Genomic DNA, 18704 nt, shown 5'->3' on the forward strand with positions numbered 1-18704 from the left:
CGTCGACTCCTTTTTTGACTCTCTCGCTTCTTGCTTGGCTGGCAATAATTTCCCTTCTTGATCGGAAAGAAATTGAAGGAACAAATCAGGGTAATTAGACAGGCTTTAAATGGAGCCAAAGAAGAACAAAGAATCCACCAAATGTGACGAGTACTCTTCTTTCTTCTTATTCCATCTTACGGCGTGACGACGTACCATTGCATATCAACTTCATTTTATGCGTCGAACTTATTCACTACTAATAATATACATCAATCTCACAATCCTTTTCTCATATTGAATCAAATGGGAGAGAGGTGCTTTTGTTAGGCAGCTAATATGGGACCCTAATTCCATATTCTACCTAATTCTATATTCTATATCTGCCTGTCAAATACATTTGCTTCTTGGTGACTTTGTGGTTGCAATGCAACTTTCATGTGATTTTAAATATGCATGGCCTAATCAGCAGGAACATCTGTCCAAACGGCTACTTGATTGAATTTCTTGCTAAGTTACTGTCTCCATCAAGTACTGAGCTTATCTAGTTATCTTGGACCCTTTAATTTATGTCCGATCGTTAATAATTAACCAGCCGATCAACTTTACTTTTCTTTTCATCATGAAATGCATTAGGCAATCGATTTGAAGAAGGTTTTAAAGATCAAGTCAACTGTGTTTCACGGGTCCACTTCGCTCGTGCACCTATGCACAAAGAAGCTATGGTTATCATCACCAGCTTCCACAGTCTCAATTTGATGATTCACAAGCATAATTTGAAGCAATGGTTGATACCGAATTCATCGCCATTTGATCTTCCTCAAACGGCTACTGATGCATCGAGTTCATGTATGAGTGTGAAACAGAGAGAGGTGCAGGGCAGCTTTTGCTTTTGGATTGTTTAAGGGGACTCTTGTCTGTTGACTGTGGAGACTGTGAGTTTATTATAAAATCGATAAAGCAAGAAACCCAACTGAGATTACTCAACAAAGCAAGAAATAATAATTCACCCAACAGAGATCTCACAAGGAGCTAGCAATTCCATCACCTCGAGATTCTCACCTTTCCGTAATAATTATTGAGACCAAAAGAAAATAAAGAATATGGAATTTGAGAAGCTTTACTTTAAAAGAATGGCCGCTCTCAGCCAGATGGGAATGTTGGATTCTTAAAAATGTCCACTGTAGAATTATAGAAAATCAAATCAATGCAAGTCCAATGCACTCTCTCTCTCTCTCTCTCTCATATAAAAATTGACAACAAAATGGCCTGGCCCACGTACTCATTTTGATTAATTTTCCTAATTATAAATTACTTACAGTGCTTACCAGTTAATCCTTGTAGAAGAAAAAATTCTCAAGCACCCCTTTTCAATAAACAAATGCATGATTGGAGGAATTTTCTTTTCCAATCATCTTTTTATATTATCTAGATTTGGTTAATGTAGCTAATGGCTTAGCTTTTATATATGCTTTACCCTTACTTTGTTGAACCAGTGGCAGGCATGTTGTTGTTCACTTTTGCCCTTTACTAACCAAACAAAGTTGAGTAAGAGAGAGAGTATGAGGAATTGGAATTGTACTGGCTCCCTCGTGATGTAAACATTACATACTTAAAAACAAAAGGAAACAAATACATAGTTAAAACATTGGTTGTGATATTGAATCTTTCATACCATTCTTACCTGCTCCGTTGTTGCTTCCTACATAAAAGGAAGCCCTGGTTTTGGTTTTTGTATCAGTTGCCAACAAAAATATGAGAAGAGAGGAAGCTGTTTTTTGTTTCGTGGCTCTTTTTGGCTTATGGACTTGTGCATGCGGATTGCTTTCACCTAAAGGTGTCAACTATGAAGGTAATTGAAGTGCTTTCTCAAAGTTTTAAGCTCTCGAAAAATTTATAAGCCTGAAGAAATCGTTTTGAAAAATTTATGCAGTGCAAGCTCTGATGGGCATTAAAGATTCCTTGCATGATCCTCATGATGTTCTAAACAACTGGGATGAGAACTCAGTTGATCCATGCAGCTGGGCTTTGGTTACTTGTTCTGATGGTTTAGTCACTGGACTGTAAGTACTGCTTCAAAACAGCCAAAGTGTGCGGTAGAACTAGAACTTGAAACAAAAGAAGAAAATGTTTATGCTGTTAAAATGGTTTTATTGTGTTACAGAGGCGCTCCAAGCCAGAATTTATCTGGCACTTTGTCTTCAAGTATAGGGAACTTGACAAATCTCCAGCTTGTGTGAGTATGATGTTATTACTAGAGAAAGTTTTTATTATAGTTCTTATACAAGTGATTTGTTCAGATGGGGTTTTTTTTTTTCTTTTGGCAGGCTTCTTCAGAATAACAATATATCAGGACACATCCCAACTGAGATTGGGAAGCTATCAAAGCTTCTTACACTTGATCTTTCTAACAACTTCTTCACTGGTCCAATTCCCAGCACAGTATCCCACTTAGAAACCCTCCAATATCTGTAAGTGAACATTAAGGCATTGCTAAGAAATTTTCTTTTGCTTACATTATATTTCATCAGTCTCATTAATTTTCAATTCATTGAATTTAAATCAGGAGGCTGAACAACAACAGTATAACAGGCGCAATTCCTCCCTCTTTGTCAAACATGTCACAGCTTGCTTTTCTGTAATTCTCTTCAAACCTTATCCCATGATCATAACTATATTATACTTCATAATGATAATCTTTATTTCTAAACAAGGTTTGTGAATTTATTTAATAGGGATTTGTCCTATAATAATCTCAGTGGTCCTGTGCCTAGCTTCCACGCTAAAACATTTAAGTAAGTCGAGCCCCTAGAATCTCCTTCCTGTTTCCGTTTTTTCCCTTTTTAATTTGAGAACTTGGAATGTTATTAAAATTATGGGACAATCTTTGAATAATTTACTTGACACAGCATAACTGGAAACTCTCTGATATGTGCTACTGGAGCCGAGGAAGACTGCTTTGGAACAGCACCAATGCCACTTTCTTTTGCCTTGAATAATTCTCCAAGTAAATACAATCCCTCTTGTGCAAGTTTCTATGTCAGTCCAAAATTTGAAGTTTTTGGTGCTAACGAACTTTTTTTTGTGCAAAAAAACTTTGTGTCCTTTATTTTTCTTTAATTAGTTTATGGTTCATAATGAAGTTATTGTTTTACCTTGACATATATGCAATTAGTGTCTGGCTTTGTTTTGAAATTCGAATTATCCTGACATGAAATTCTCTATGCTTCATTAGACTCAAAACCTTCTGGAATGCCAAAGGGACAAAAAATTGCTCTAGCCCTCGGATCAAGCCTAGGCTGCATCTCCCTACTAATTCTTGGTTTCGGATTTCTTCTCTGGTGGAGGCAAAGACATAACCAACAAATATTCTTTGATGTTAATGGTTAGTAAAACATAATTGAGAAATAAATAAAGCACTAGGAACTTTAAATAGTTGATAGAAACAAAGCTAAATTTACCTTTTTAATATTTCAGAACAACGTCGCGAAGAAGTTTGCCTAGGAAACTTGAAGAGATTTCATTTCAAAGAACTTCAGAGTGCTACCAGCAATTTCAGCAGCAAGAATCTGGTTGGGAAGGGTGGTTTTGGAAATGTCTACAAAGGGTATCTCCAAGATGGAACTGTTGTAGCTGTAAAAAGGCTTAAAGATGGGAATGCCATTGGAGGTGAAATCCAATTTCAGACTGAAGTTGAGATGATCAGCTTAGCAGTTCATCGGAATCTGCTCAGGCTCATCGGATTCTGTATGACAACAACAGAGAGGCTTCTGGTATATCCTTACATGTCCAATGGGAGCGTTGCTTCCCGTCTCAAAGGTAGCAAGCGTCAATATTTTATTCATAAGAGTTCTTAAACAACTGACCATTTCACTAGGCACATCTAGAACAGATTCTACTGGATGAACATAACTTTCGTGACTGTTTTTTCCCTCTTGCAGCAAAACCATCCTTGGATTGGGCAACGAGAAAAAGAATTGCGTTGGGAGCTGCAAGAGGTCTGCTGTACTTGCATGAACAGTGTGACCCCAAGATCATTCACAGAGATGTGAAGGCTGCAAATATATTGCTTGACGAGTATTATGAGGCTGTAGTAGGAGATTTTGGCCTGGCAAAGCTGTTGGATCATTGTGATTCGCATGTAACAACAGCTGTGAGGGGCACTGTGGGACATATAGCTCCAGAGTATCTATCAACAGGCCAGTCCTCTGAGAAAACAGATGTTTTTGGTTTTGGGATCCTTTTGCTTGAATTGATCTCTGGCCTAAGAGCTTTAGAATTCGGGAAGACGGCAAACCAGAAAGGCGCTATGCTTGACTGGGTGAGCTAAACAAACATGTTGTTCTTGGTCGATTCAAGTTTCATATTCTGGGTTGATTGTATCATTTGACTTGTTTTCATGATTGTAGGTGAAGAAAATCCATCAGGAAAAGAAACTTGAGATGCTGGTTGATAAGGACCTGAAGAACAACTATGACCGAATTGAGCTTGAAGAAATGGTACAAGTTGCTCTCTTATGTACTCAATACCTTCCCAGTCTCAGACCTAAGATGTCTGAAGTTGTCCGGATGCTGGAAGGCGATGGACTTGCAGAGAAATGGGCAGCTTCTCAAAAAGCTGAAGCAACGAGATCCAGAGCCAATGAATTCTCCTCTTCAGAGCGATACTCTGACCTTACTGACGACTCTTCATTGTTGGTTCAAGCAATGGAGCTCTCTGGACCAAGGTGACATGATATGATGCTCCAAAGGCGCAGAAAATAAACTGTGATAAATGTTACAAAGAATGTGTCGGAATGAGCTTGTTTTATGGTAGCAATATACCGAAGCTCTAGCCCTTTTGTGTCAAATTCCTGATTGTACAGATTCGGATTGAAAAGAAACCGAAGCTAGTTAAGAGTGTTACAAATCCTGTTTTTGGTGAGTGAAGAATTTTTCTGGAGATGTTTTAAAGAGAGTTGGATTGTAAAAAGATGCTCTCAGAATAAATTTTGCTTCCTCTTTCAAATTTAATAGCATCAGCAAGAATCATCGTCTACTGTTGTCAAAAAGAAAGTGGAGATGTTTCTTGTCTTGTATTTCAAAGCTTTATCTCCACTTTAAGGTTAGTGACAGAATTACGTACAAGCAATTCAATTACACATAACCAAAAACGAGTAATGTAGCAAGTAACACCAAACTCAGGAACTAAGATATAAATGAGTTTGAAGTAACTTGAGCCATGATCATCAAGTTTATCATTTCATGAGATCTGTAGTGTATAGTCAACAGCTTACGGAAATTATAGACACTGTCATTTCTATGAACTACGATTGTTCAATACATAGTCTGGAGATAGCCCCAAGGGCCGAAGTGGTTTTCAGATAGTTTTATTTAACTGACCACCCAAGTTCAAATTCTTCTTCTTTTTTTTTGGTTGGGGGTGGCGGGGGGGAGACTATTTGGAAGCAAATGAGAACTTTAAATGGGAAGTACAATGCTTAATTCTGAATAAATATAATTTCTGCTCGAGGAGAAGCTCGTATAAATCTCACTAACTCAATCAACATATTCACTTTTCTCTCTGTAACAAATGTGCAAGGGGTGATACTCATTATCTCAAGCACTGGAGAATTACTAAGCAAAAATTTGATTAGCCCCATCTCGTGGGGTACACCAGATATATCTGTCATCTTCACAAGTTTCAGTTGTTTAAAAGAGCAATCTGCATGGCATTCTTTTTCCCAAAAATCCAAATCAGGTGCTTCTATAGCAGCTAATGTATTTGAGGAACCCTATAAAAAATAATGAGCAAAAAACAAAATTTAAGATACAACATTGTATGCTGAAAAAGAAAATTTTTTCTTTCCACAACCCAAAATTAAACTTTCCTATGTTTAAAATGACTTACTGAAATATGAAGTTCCTTCAGATTAGGAGAGTTCGTAATCAATCGAATAACAACGAGTATCTCTTTCATATCTTCAAAACTCACTTGATAAAGTTCAATCACTTTTAGATGATTATATGTAATCGGAAGTCTTCCCGGATCATCACCTATACTCAAATACTTTAGGGGGGAAAAGAAACAAACAGAAGTTAATTGTAGATCTATCACAAGTAAAAGCTAAGAGTCAGACTAGTTGATCATATATACTAAAAATATCAAATAAAATACGACTACATCAGCTCCTCTGGACCAAAAAATAGTAATAATTAATTGTTACCTTGGTGAAGTATATATACCCGACAAGTTTCTCAAGTTGAGGCACTCCACCAAGAATCTTGAGAAAATTGCAACTTGAACTTTGCTCAAAGTGTTCGGCGATGTCGTCAGTCATATACATAGCAATGGACATGGAAACCAATAATGGAGTACTTTCAAGATGAATGTCTTTAAATTCACCCTCTAGATACAAGTACTTGAGTTCTGGAGCACATATATTCAGATCTAAACTGTCAAAATATGACAATGAGAGGCTCTCCAGCAGTGGGCAACTGGAAATGAGACTTTCAATTGCCTCAGGGGCAACCAAAACTTGATGAAGATTAAGACTCCTCAAGCAAGGAAATCCAGTAAAAGTCAGAGGAGGATCAAACTCGCATCGAAACAGCTCCAAACGAGTTAATTTCCTACAGTTAAAAAGACAAGAAGGTACTCTAAACCACTCCCCTTCTCCTAATTCAAGAACCAATTCCCTGATATCATTCCTGGAAAGGAAAAGTAACCACTGATCAATGTCCGGGCAGGACTGCAAATGCACAGTAGAAAGCTGGAACTTGTGAATCGGTCCTTGATGAAGAAAAAGAGCATGAGTGATAAATTTCACAAGGCTCTTCTCAACTGGAACTCGGTCATTAGAAATGGGAACACAGTTTTCATCGAACACAAGTTGAGTGAGTGTAGCCCATTTGTACCTCCATTTACTTGATAAAATGCAAGTTCTCACCGCATCCCCTATCGGTAATCGAGTGAGGATATTTTCTAAAATGCTTTGCGGAAGATCGCTTATGAAATCCTCCGCAGCATCACCCATCTGCATAGTATTTATTACTAGCCCACCAATCAATGCAAATACTTAAAATTTATGAAACATTAAAATTAAACCAAAAAGTCAATTTTACATTACATTTCCTATAATTTCTTTCTGTCTTGCACCATCAACAAATGTTGCTTTTCAGCAACAAGAGAGCAATTATAAAAGATCCTATTATAAAATAGATAAATAATTTTTTTTGCTTTATTTTCCTTTTGCTACAAGAAAACTAATCGCTGATCCCAATAACAATTTTGGAATAAAAATAGCAGGCTGAAAAAGTATTGATAAGTGAGACGATCAAAGGGAGGAAAGGGAGAATCAGATCTTAGATCGATGGTAAAATGGAAGAAGATAACAAAAGGCAGTGGCAAAAGGGTAAAAATATGAGAATTCAAGGGGTGAGAGTATAAGAACAAGCACCTTAGACGAACATTATAAGTAATATGTCTTCTCTTCTTCTTCGTCGTTCTTACATCTCTGGAAAGACCGTGATGAGAGCTCCCGACCAGAGCGAAGGCCCGTTTGTCCCTTAAGCCACTGATAATTTAAGTATTAAATAATACCAACTACAATTTTAAATTTTTTTAAAAAAATTATATTTAATTAATAACATACAAATATAATTTGTCATTCAGGTTTCATAAATTGTAAGAAACTTAATTTATGTTCAATAAAATAGAACTAAATAATTTAAAAAATATGAATTAATTGAGTTTTAGTTTTGAAATGAGCCGAATAAAAATTGGTCGGTTCAGTGTTAAAATTTAAAAAAAAAATCCACCATCTATTTTTTTTTTAATTTTTTTAAAAATACACAATTTCTTTTTTGTTCAGTGTTAAGAAACTTAATCTATGTTCAATAAAATAGAACCAAATAATTTAAAAAATATGAACTAATTGATTTTTAATTTTGAAATGAGCCGAATAAAAAATTGATCGGTTCAGTATTAAAATTAAAAAAAATGAGAAACTTTCAATTTATATGTACAATAATTTTTTTAATAATATTTTTGCATAGGACATGAATGATTAGTGATTATAATTAAATTGAACTAAACAAATTAATTAAATTTAAGTAAAAAATATAAAAATTTAACTAGTACAAAAGAAAAAATATTAAATTTTATGAACCCAACCACATAAAACCGAATTAAATTTAGTTCCTAAGTGTGGTTTGTATCCGGTTCATAATTTTTTTGAACCGATTAAGCTCGGTTCGGTTCGATGTTTGGACAAACTGAACCGAACGGATTTTTACCCCCCCCGTTTTACCCGATGAAAGTATAAATGACAAGTCAAACGATTACTACTCTGGAATAAAACTCTTACGACATGTCATCTATGTACGGAATAAAAAGAGCACGCATAGAAATTTAGTAAACCACTTGTTGCCCAAGTGGTGCGTACTGCTCAATTCCTATTTCAAGTTCGATCTAACAACGTCATTTCACCATTGATGAAATCTTTTTTTTTTCCGAGCAACAATAATTTTCAACTCTATGACAAAGTTGTTTAAAAGAAATTAATTTTTCTTTGTAAGTATAAAGTATTATAGGATAAAAAAATAACGGAAGCAAAATAAGTAGCAAGATTAACGAGCTGCAATAATTTTCGTTTTTATGACAGCTTTTTTTATTTATCCACAATCACTGTGACATTAGCCAATATACAAATTTTACATCCTAACTTGGTAAGTGTAAAATTATTTGTAAAAAGAAATTAACTACTGCCCGGACCCCTCTTCAAATTGAACTATTACTTTCTCAGTAAACTTGTCGAGAAAATTGATTCTATTCTTTTGGTATTAAATTTATCTCTGCAATCGTTGTAAGTAGCAAATAAAGCATTGCCAAAAAGTGACTTCCCCTACGATTACAAAATTTGTTGGACCAGCTTGTCACTAGAAACCTAAGAGAGAGAGAACTTTTATAACTCTCAAGACTTTTCATCAGTTGCCTCAACACCCTCTCAACAGAACAAAAACGGTCAATCAGTTTGACCGACTTTCCCGCGCTCAACCCCAGTATGGAATAGAGAAACAATTGATGGCAACAAGGAACGAATTGAGAATTCAAAAGGTGAATGTGAAAATGTGATCAATGTTGGGGGTGTAATCAAGATCAATTTCGGGTTAAGAATTTCTTGAACAAGAAGATTCCTACGCCACCAGCTGCCAAGGTTATAATTAGAGGAACTTTAAAGGGTTCGGCATCTGGCCAATTACTTTTCTTGGTCTTTCTTCCCTGGTGAGACCTCTCCCCCATGCTCTCATGAAGAAGATTGCTAAGATTGTCCAACTGATGCATGACTTGACGTTGTCCTCGCACAATCCCTGATATCTGTTTGATCAGAAAATTAATTGACCGGCCAGTAAATAGTGAAGATCAGAAGATATACATTTAAGTGATTAACCTATAGGACTATAAGGAAAAAATAAATAAAAATAAAAATCAAAGGGTTAAAGGATACAGAAAGCCATGGTACCTCATCCATTAAAGGTGACTCCTTAGCCAATTGGGATGAAGATGAGGAATTAGGCATTAAGGACCCATTGCCTAGACTTGAGATGAAGAAAGAAGTCGGAACAGAGCCATTGCATGCTTCAGCTGGAAGAGCCATATTTTGTTGACTTGAAGAATTTTTCTTGGTCAACTTCGCATTTAGCTCCTCAATATGAGTTGTAAAATCATCCATTCTATCAGTAAGTGAGGAGATCTGTTCTGAAAGGTGAGTGATGACACCCTAGAAAGATGGAATGGGAAAAAAAATTGGAAGAGCATAATGCGTTGGTCAGTAAACAATTGAAAGTTTCCATCCGATGGAACTGGCAAAATAACAAAAAGCAACATAGGAAATTAAACATGTGTATACATGACTGGCTAGTGTTGCTGACGACTCCACACTTCTACCATCAAACCTTCGGTCATTCATAACATATCCAGTAAGCTTAGACAGATTTTTGTCCCCCTGAGTTGAATACGAATGTGACATACCACTGCATAATCTCAACATAAGTAAATCTATTAGTTAAGACAGATGGCTTTCAAGTAGTTAAGGCAGATGACTTTTAAGTTAACCTCCAACTCAATAAACCATGAAAAACTAACAAAGAAGAAGAACAAGAAATTCACCTTCGGAGATTCTTATTTCTCATGGCAACCCTGCTAGCAGAGGCTCGTGAAAGTGCTTCTTTAGGGCTCGATACGAGATCCTCATCTAGGCTGAGCTTTGTCTTTAAATCTTCTGGCAAGGCCTGTCAAATAGTTTCATCAGGACGGCCAAAGAAGGAGAAAGCATCATAAGCATTTTGGAAGTTGTCATACCATAACCTCATTGACTAGTTTTTCCAGTTGAATCTGTTCTATATAGGTGCGTGGAACGTACGAGCCTTCCAAACCCAGCTGCTCTGCAACATTTTTTACAATCAAGCGATCTTTTCCTTGCACCTGTTTACCAAATTGGGAGAAATGTTATTTTCGGTACAGGTGTCACAAAAACAAGCTATAGGCTGGGAAACGACAAAGATAAAGAAGCAATCTATAGTATAATTAATAGAAACTACAAAACCATCATCTTGTAAGTGGTTACCCAAATCACTCTTCTTCAGTATGTATGATTTGAGTTTAAAATGTATAGCCTCAAGTGAAAAGGAAGATGATTTGAAGAATCACATCGGGATTCTCAGGGAGCAGTACGAAGTGGAAAGAAGTGAAACCATACTGAAAATTTCCAACATACAAGCTTTCCAAAAGACGGCAAAACTAAAAGTAAAAAGGTCTGATCTTGTTTTCTTATTCATTTAATTTTTGATGTAAGACTCCTTTCTTGAATAAATTTAGGAGAATGCTATGCTAATACGCAATAAAGAAGTACACTGCATTTGCATATAATAGTAACAACCAATCATAATATAAACTGGATACTGTTCTTTTAACAATTGAAAAAGGGCTTCAATTGAGGTCCATTGCAAATGGAAACAAATTGAGATTACCATTCACGCATTAGTGTTGTAAACGATGCAACCATGAAGAAACCGGTAAAAACTAAATGAAAGTATAGAAGTTGCAAGAGGCACCTGAATATATTGGCGATTTAGTTGTTCTAGCCAATCAATTTTCACGCACACCCCCCTATCATCACAGAATACATGGCTGCTTCTTTTAAGTATGGTTGCAATCGTGTACCCCAGGGCCATTAGCCCACCAAGAAGGCGCACACTGACTTCAAAAGTAATTCTTGGAGATATCACAAATGGAATATCTGTCACCCACTCCTGCAATTAAAAATTAAAAATTATCATATCAGGTACAGCTTTGCAGCATTTTTTTTTCATTCCCATAAACAAATATCTTTAGCAATAAACATTTCAAGCATAAATGAACTCTAGTAATTTGGAAGGACATAAATTGCTTAATGAGAAACAGATAAATCCACCATTTGGACACCAAAGAGTTAGGCATGCAGACACCGTGTATAACAAGACGTGACTTCATAGCTCCTTCCACCAAGCATAGCGTTCCATAACCAAAATAAAGACATCCTACAAACGCCAGAAGCAGCCACCCCATGTTTTTGGAGTTAAAATTGATCTAAATCTTCATATTTGAAATTATAAATTCCATTGCTTTTTTAAAGAATACCATTAACTCTGTCGACAATGATATCATTTGGTGAATTGTTATTCATATTGGAGATGTGTTACACTAACAAATTAAATCCATGTGTTTGTTTTTAGCATTTGGCCATATCTAAGAGCCATACCCGCCAAAGTCCTTGGGAATCTTGACTTCCTTAACACATAGATAACAGGACCTCTATAAGCATGCAGAATTTATCATTGCCATGATGAGATAAATTCAGAGGGTAAACCTCAAACATGAGACTGTATTTTCCATCTTTATTCCGCATCCTCAGATATGATTGGCAAGATTCTGGATCTTCACCAGGTGGTAGCAGATAAATATCATAAGTCTGCTCCATTGTTTCTGTATGTCCTTCAGGATAAACAGCCTTAATTTGATCCACTGACAAATTCTTTGCTGACTAAAACAAAAGAAAACTCAGATATCAATGTAGATGAAAACATAGTTATTAAAAATGATTTTGGTAGTACAGCAATCAATTTCAGTAAAAGAATACGAGTTGAACAGTTATAAAAGAAGAACAACCTTTAAAATATAAGTTGGACTCTGAAATCCAGTAAATGGATTGAAATTGTTTATAATTTTTATATGAGCTGTTTGTAGGTCCGGTTCAATGAAGGCCTTGTACATGGGATATACCTGTACAAAAGAATAAAGCTGAGCACTTTGAAAAGAGAATTCCAAATTCATATTGTCTCAAAAATATGCTCAATATTAAAATAAACAAACCGTTTCCGATATTTGTTGGATTATTTCTTCTGGTTCTTGACCAACACGTTGTATGTCACGTAAAACCCGTTTGACTAGGTCAAAATGAACTCCCCCTGTGACAGATAGGCGCAGATCCAATAATGGTCGCAACTTCTCACTCAAAGCATAGATGCCCTCAATAATCACAATACGAGAGCTTGGGACTTCAACGGTCCTGCCACAAATTGATGCCTAGCTTAGATCTTAGAACATTAAGTGAATATGGAATGTCGTGACAAAGAAATGCACAAGTGCATTGGCCTTTTCAGTGCAGTGAGAAAAGCATGATTGCCATAGTTTATTGCATGTATAAAACTAGCATAAATAAACTTACACCTCTTAACACTTAACTTATTTTCTGTGAAAAGATATAAAATTACAACAGACTGAATGTTGTTATGCTCTATGTCCACAATTTGGAGACAAAAATAAACTAAGGAATTAATACACCTCAAATGATAATGATTTTAGCATTTGTGATAGCAGTATTTTACTGAATATCTACTATGATATCCTGAGACATTTTTTCTTAACAGCTTTCTAATCAAAACAAAGTAGTGTTCAACCTGTATCCTGTGCGGGAGCTAGACTTGAAATCGTAGATTGGAACCTGTACTGGCTTTCCTTCTCTTAAATCACGGACATTTTCAAGTAATGTGTCATAGTCTGTTAAGCGTGGATCTGTTTCAAATCAAGTAAAAAGTCATCGTTACAATACACATCAGAGTATGCTCTCAGTTACAACCATTAGGTATTTGATGATGAATGGAAACAACATTTTTGCAAGCATTTGATTTGTTATGTGAAAAAAACCACAAAGAACAACCTCGCTGCAGGCCAGTCACCGGAAAAAGTTCTTCATACACACCCTTCCAAACACATTCTACCAGAAACATACAAATACTAAACTTGAAGAGCTTAAAGAACTACAGCATCCATACTGAAGCTGGACTCTCAAACACAACAGAACAAATTATCTCCAGAATGAATTTAAACACTTTCCTTGCCCTAAACCCAATAGAACTCCTTTCCTCTAAGAGTGCTACTTCTTCCATCCAAAGTAAGATTTAAGTCATGCTATGAACTGGAAAATCACTACCTTTCAAGACTTCTGCACTCCAGCCAAATAGTTGGATAAAGTGAAATATCGATTCATTCAGAAGATTCATCATAATTACCTGTCACATTGCATCAATACACGGCATACAACAGTGACAGCACACAAACTATTATGTGCATAAATTGGTTCTCTCTAGAAAAGTCATAATTTATTCAACCATATAAATGATAGCTATTCCCTAGAAGTAATATAAAGATAAATTGAGGTATTCCTGAAAAAAACATAGTGCAAACAGGAAAGGGGAGGAGGGGTATGTGCATAGAATTACCATCAAAGTTGCCATCAACAACTCGACTGGAATCGTTGTAGTTGTCCATAGATATGACAGCAATGCTGGGCATAAAGTTGAGAATCTTTTCAGTGAAAATGGTCTTACCAGCCCCAGAAGGACCTGCTAAACCTATCAATATTATGCCATCATTCTTCTGTGCTAGCAATTGACATGCACGGATAACTACAAAGAAACCCTTCTCAAATGACAAAGGATCTTGGATGGGAACTATCTCATGCCGATCAGAGTCCTTTCTCTTAACCAACCGGACTTGGTCTTTCAATAGGACTGATTTTTTGTGGCGTGATTCAGCATTAGAATTATCTTGAGCCATTGAAAAGTGGCTCCCACTGATGAAAACAAACAGAAAATGCATGAGGTAATTAAATTTGGAAGAGTACAAAACAAAGCAGTATATTGAGATAACTAGAGTGTAATAACTGTAAAGGCTAAATGGAAACAAACTAATCAAATAAAATCAAATTAGTGCGGTAAACATCAAAGACATTTGGGATGCAAAGCCATAAAATGTGTGCATTGGATGAGCATTCAATGATGTTCCAGGGAGTACAAGCAACAAAACAATCATTAAGTTAAGCTTATTATGATTGAGACAATTCCAAGCTTTTTGCTAAGCTGCTAGCAAAAATATTAGTTCAAATTCATACATCATCTCTCTCTTTTATCACGCAGAAGTATATTTGTAATTCAGTAACACATTCCAAAATCATAGGATTCCGACAATTTCAACTAAGGACCTTTCACATGATAGTGATGCAAGTCAGGCAGCTCAACTCCTACCGGCATTACATTGTATTAAGTGCAAATACATGTATTGATATCACAAACGATACCAACCAGCAGTGACTCTATACAACAACCATCACACAAATATGAAGCTACAATTGCAAACAAAAATACAAATCTTTTGATCTACCACATGACGCATGTATGATCACACACGAGCTATAAAGAATTATATATGACATTAGAAACTGAAAAAAAAAAAAAAAAACTCAAAACACAAATCTACACAAACCTATGACCACAAAACAAGGCTTAGAAACTCTGTTCCAACAACGATGGATCTTGCACAAACGTTATCAAGCAACCAACTAAACAACCCGAAGAACAGAAAAAAAGAAATACCCAGATAAAAAAATAACATTGAAAGAAAAATACCAGGAACGAAATGGGATCAAAAACCAATATTTTTAACTAAGAGAGCACCCACCGAGCTAGTTTCTTAGCAAATAATGAGTCAGTCACACACCGAGTGTGAGAGCCTCAGGATATTTATGATGTATTTTTAGTTCTCTCTAAAAATATAAAATGTATTTTTCTCGTCTTGTTTCCGGGAATGGAAAAAGAATGTGATTTTCCGGGATTTTTTTATTTTGTTGTTGTTTTTTTGGGAGAGTGTGAATTCTTGAGAATCAGCTAAACACTGAGAGCGAAGAATGACTCTCACTCACAGTTCGTCTCAGAAAGAGAGCGAGAGAAAAGACAGAGGCGTATTGAATTTAATTCTTTTTTTTTTCTCTCTTTTAATTTTCGTAACTCCTATGTCTTCTTTTTTTATATTATATTTTTTCTATTTTATTATATATTTTTTTATGAAACTAACTAGCAGTCTTATATTTAATTAATTAAATTAGGCCAAAGTCTCGGTCCAAGAAAAGTCTAATGCAACTAGAACTTGCTTTCCTTGTACCCAAACCAAATTTATCATTTTTTTTTCTTGAAATTATAATAACATCACTAAACTTTATTCCGAGAAAATTGATAAATTCTTTTTGCCGTGGCGGTGAGGGACCATTGGGCCATTGGCTTATTTAGTCAATGTTATTGTGTCAAGCGTCAACCATCTTACACTTTTCTTATAAACCATTCAATGGTTAATGACATAAACTCCAATTTCCATCAATTAGCTGTTCCCTCTCATCTTTTTAGCCTATACGTTTTTGAGTGAAAGAAGGTTTCAAGTCTCTCTCCTTCATCTTTAGCTTTTCCACAGATAAATACAACTATTATGTGATCAAAATGTAAAAATTTGATTAATCAAATTTTTACCTCTATGCTATCATACTTGAATTTACTTGATTATTATGATTTCGTGTCGTTGTCTACTCAAAACTTTATCTCATAAATGATGTTCACATAGCTTACTTTTATCTAAAATATTAATAATGTTTATCTATATATATATTAGAAATTTTTTAATCTAAAATTTTAAAGCGTGTGAAAGTTCAAAAAAAATTTTAAAATTTTTTTGAGTTTTAAAATTTCGAATCAGAAAACTATTATATATATATATATAAAATAATTTTCTGGTCCGGGATTATAAAGTACGAGAAATGTCGGGAAAACTTTAAAACTGTGGGGTTTTAAAGACTTAAAACTTAAAGCACTTAAACTGTACGATTTATGCGTTTTTTCGGATGTTTCCGCATTTTAAAATTCCAGATTAAAACATTTATATATATATATATATATATATATATATATATATGCAATTTTAGTAAAAATAGTAGGTTCGGCGAAACGGGACCATCATCAATCATTAAGAGTGAAAGCGTGGGCGAGTAGGACTCTGCCCCGTCCAGTACTTGAATGGATGTTAATGTTTCGTGATTCTCCTTCATTAATTATTTTTTGTTCAATTTTGTAACGTCCAGGAAAAGTGCTTGTGCGATTTGGCATTTTCAGTCAAGGCATCTTAATATCTTTTATAATCATTTAATATAATTAATGGTTGGTTCCTGCTTGGGATTGTGAAACTTCGCATATATTGCTTTTGATTTTGTTGTTTTTGATGAATCAAACAAAGTACCCCAAGCAAACATACACAACCAAATTTGGGCATGTAACATGTTCATACTAAAAATATGATAACATCAATTAATGTTTAAAGGAAAAAAAATAAGTCATAAAATTTATCATTTTTTCCACAATCAAAATCCCTTAATTTCGCCAATGGACTACAACTCTTGCTAATAGGGATTAATTTGGCTCCCTAAGTTAGAAGTAAAATATAAATCTTTGTTTTAATATTAAGTGAGGGTCGTTCGCAGGGTACCATAGTAGAAATATGAAAATTTGAGTCCCGATTGATTTATAATTATAAAATATCAGTAGAATTCTAATTGTAATACATTAATATATAAAAAAATCCTACAATTTCTTTTCTTTGTTTTTCCCAAACAAAAACAGCCCCATTAATTACTTGACAGTCAATATTATCGACAAGGGTGTTGTTAAGTTACATTATAATGTAACTTATATCAACCTAGAAGTTGTCACTAATGACCTGAAAAATAATTTAATTGGTTCTACTTTTAAGTCACTAGTTATAATTTAGTGACTAATATAAGTTACATCATAATAATGTAACTTAACAAGACCGTATCAACAAAAAAAAAAAAAAAAGTCATCAATCATTAATGAGATTGACGACTATGTTTCATCCCAAGGGGCACGCACGTTTGCATGAACGGTGGTTGGAACATTTTTTCTATCGACGTTGAAAATGAACGAGTGCATAATACATAAATCAAAGTCAAGTCCACGTACAGCTTGCACCACACGGTAGATTCCTAGACCTAGCCCCCTTGAGACGCTAAACTAATGTCGTATGCATATGAATATTAATTATTTTTGCATGATTAGTTAGTTAACAGATGGACGCCAAGAAAAAAAGAAAAAAAAAAAAAACTCTCATTTTATTGAGATTGGTCGAGACAAATCAAGATTACTCCCACTTTTCTTCCTATTTTTATTATTTTTATTTTATTTTTTTGGTTTGGGCGGTGTATGGCTTCCTAGCCAAGATGATGATTCATTGAATGTTTTTCATCTTCTAGATGGTACCGAAACCAACCTAACCTTCAAGTCCATTGGCAACACGTAGTCGCCATGTAGTGAAATCAGCATCTCAACATAATCTCCCAAGTGATTTTTTTTTTTTTTTTTGTTCGGTTGGTTACTTTTTGAAATATTATCGAAGTGCTATGAACTTTATTCCGCGATTCATGAATAATCTTCGTCAATGGACTCAACGCCGGCCCTCGCATGCAGAGTAATCCATTCAATTTTGACAATCGCTTTCAATCTCTCTCTCTTTTGTTGACTGCTTCCCTTTTCTTTTTTTTTGTTTTGTTTCTGATTTGGCACATGCGCATCAGCGTCAAGTATCATCATGAGTAAAACCTGTAGCCGCGTTTGAACTTCACACAATCTAACTTTCAATTCAAGAACAAGAAGCATCGAAATTGGAAATAAAATGGGGGGGAAATTCACATTTTCTCCCTACAATTTTGAGTTTCATCACTTAGATTTTAGGCTGTCATTGCTGTATTAATTATTGGGGTTGTGTATGTATTGTCAACATTTTTTTACCTAATTACTCTTTCATTTTCTACCCTTTGAAGGTATCCAGACTGTAAAGTGCGTTATTCTTAAAGGTATCATAATTAAACCCTAATTTCTCTACACGCTACAAAGGGTTAGGTGGCTTAACCTAAAATTATAGGGAAGAAAAAAAATTGCCATCCTCCAAATAGTAAAAGAAATATATATATATATATATATATTGAAAGAATATGAAAAGTAGTGTTTAAAAAATTAAAAGAAATTAGAAATTGGACAGTCAATGAAATTTCTTCCGAAGAATAGATTTCGTTTTATTTTAACTCAATAATATTCAATTAGGAAATGGTTGAAAATTTTGCAGCCTAATAAATTAACTAGAAGAAAAATTGTTTTGACGTAGACAATTTGATTTGAAGCCAATGAATGACCTAATATTACAACATATGCATATGTGTTTTTAATTGTTCGTACATAACCAAGTCAAAAATGCAAGGTCGAGGGAAGATTTCTCGCTATAACTTTGGCGTTACGATTTGTAATTCTTTAAGGTCA

At 34.9% G+C, this 18704-nt stretch overlaps 3 protein-coding genes across 5 annotated transcripts; 1 reads left to right on the forward strand and 2 right to left on the reverse strand.

Moving 5' to 3' along the window:
• The first annotated feature begins 1474 nt into the window (after positions 1–1474).
• LOC18045319 (protein NSP-INTERACTING KINASE 2) lies at positions 1475–5004 on the forward strand. Its single transcript, XM_006437727.2, has 11 exons — positions 1475–1831; positions 1913–2042; positions 2144–2215; positions 2307–2450; positions 2546–2617; positions 2715–2774; positions 2889–2986; positions 3215–3364; positions 3457–3798; positions 3921–4300; positions 4389–5004. The coding sequence occupies exons 1-11, from the start codon at positions 1735–1737 to the stop codon at positions 4707–4709; spliced, it is 1866 nt and encodes a 621-aa protein (XP_006437790.1). The 5' UTR covers positions 1475–1734; the 3' UTR covers positions 4710–5004.
• Positions 5005–5218: 214 nt separating this feature from the next.
• LOC18044028 (F-box/FBD/LRR-repeat protein At1g13570) lies at positions 5219–7514 on the reverse strand. 2 transcript variants are annotated; one of them, XM_006437728.2, is made up of 4 exons: positions 7418–7514; positions 6185–6994; positions 5869–6027; positions 5219–5752 (listed from the first exon to the last, which is right to left on the reverse strand). In XM_006437728.2, exons 2-4 carry the CDS (start codon positions 6992–6994, stop codon positions 5459–5461), a joined length of 1263 nt encoding a protein of 420 aa, XP_006437791.1. In that variant the 5' UTR covers positions 7418–7514; the 3' UTR covers positions 5219–5458. The 2 variants fall into 2 exon arrangements, with proteins under 2 accessions (XP_006437791.1, XP_006437792.1); XM_006437729.2 differs by having other exon boundaries at positions 6185–7514.
• A 1112-nt stretch (positions 7515–8626) lies between these two features.
• Positions 8627–15315, reverse strand: LOC18044029 (uridine-cytidine kinase C). Of its 2 annotated transcripts, none has more exons than XM_006437735.2 (12): positions 15016–15315; positions 13779–14131; positions 12957–13071; positions 12370–12565; positions 12166–12279; positions 11867–12040; positions 11073–11270; positions 10321–10443; positions 10129–10250; positions 9869–9992; positions 9482–9739; positions 8627–9336 (listed from the first exon to the last, which is right to left on the reverse strand). In XM_006437735.2, exons 2-12 carry the CDS (start codon positions 14113–14115, stop codon positions 9118–9120), a joined length of 1980 nt encoding a protein of 659 aa, XP_006437798.1. In that variant the 5' UTR covers positions 14116–14131; positions 15016–15315; the 3' UTR covers positions 8627–9117. The 2 variants fall into 2 exon arrangements, with proteins under 2 accessions (XP_006437798.1, XP_006437797.1); XM_006437734.2 differs by having other exon boundaries at positions 14964–15315.
• Positions 15316–18704: the final 3389 nt, after the last annotated feature.

Source organism: Citrus clementina, unplaced genomic scaffold (genome assembly GCF_000493195.1).
Source record: "Citrus clementina cultivar Clemenules unplaced genomic scaffold, Citrus_clementina_v1.0 scaffold_4, whole genome shotgun sequence".
In the NCBI taxonomy this organism is placed as follows: Eukaryota; Viridiplantae; Streptophyta; class Magnoliopsida; order Sapindales; family Rutaceae; genus Citrus; species Citrus x clementina.

Coding starts and splice junctions, on each gene's coding strand:
- LOC18045319 (XM_006437727.2), top strand. CDS start 1,735: ATGAGAAGAGAGGAAGCTGTTTTTTGTTTCGTGGCTCTTTTTGGCTTA. Junction 2,775..2,888: donor TTCCACGCTAAAACATTTAA/GTAAGTCGAGCC, acceptor TACTTGACACAG/CATAACTGGAAACTCTCTGA. Junction 3,799..3,920: donor CGTTGCTTCCCGTCTCAAAG/GTAGCAAGCGTC, acceptor TCCCTCTTGCAG/CAAAACCATCCTTGGATTGG.
- LOC18044029 (XM_006437735.2), bottom strand. CDS start 14,115: ATGGCTCAAGATAATTCTAATGCTGAATCACGCCACAAAAAATCAGTC. Junction 11,271..11,866: donor AATACAGTCTCATGTTTGAG/GTTTACCCTCTG, acceptor TTTTAATTGCAG/GAGTGGGTGACAGATATTCC. Junction 9,337..9,481: donor AGTCACCTTTAATGGATGAG/GTACCATGGCTT, acceptor CTGATCAAACAG/ATATCAGGGATTGTGCGAGG.
- LOC18044028 (XM_006437729.2), bottom strand. CDS start 7,000: ATGCAGATGGGTGATGCTGCGGAGGATTTCATAAGCGATCTTCCGCAA. Junction 6,028..6,184: donor GGTATATATACTTCACCAAG/GTAACAATTAAT, acceptor TCCCCCCTAAAG/TATTTGAGTATAGGTGATGA. Junction 5,753..5,868: donor TGAAGGAACTTCATATTTCA/GTAAGTCATTTT, acceptor TATTTTTTATAG/GGTTCCTCAAATACATTAGC.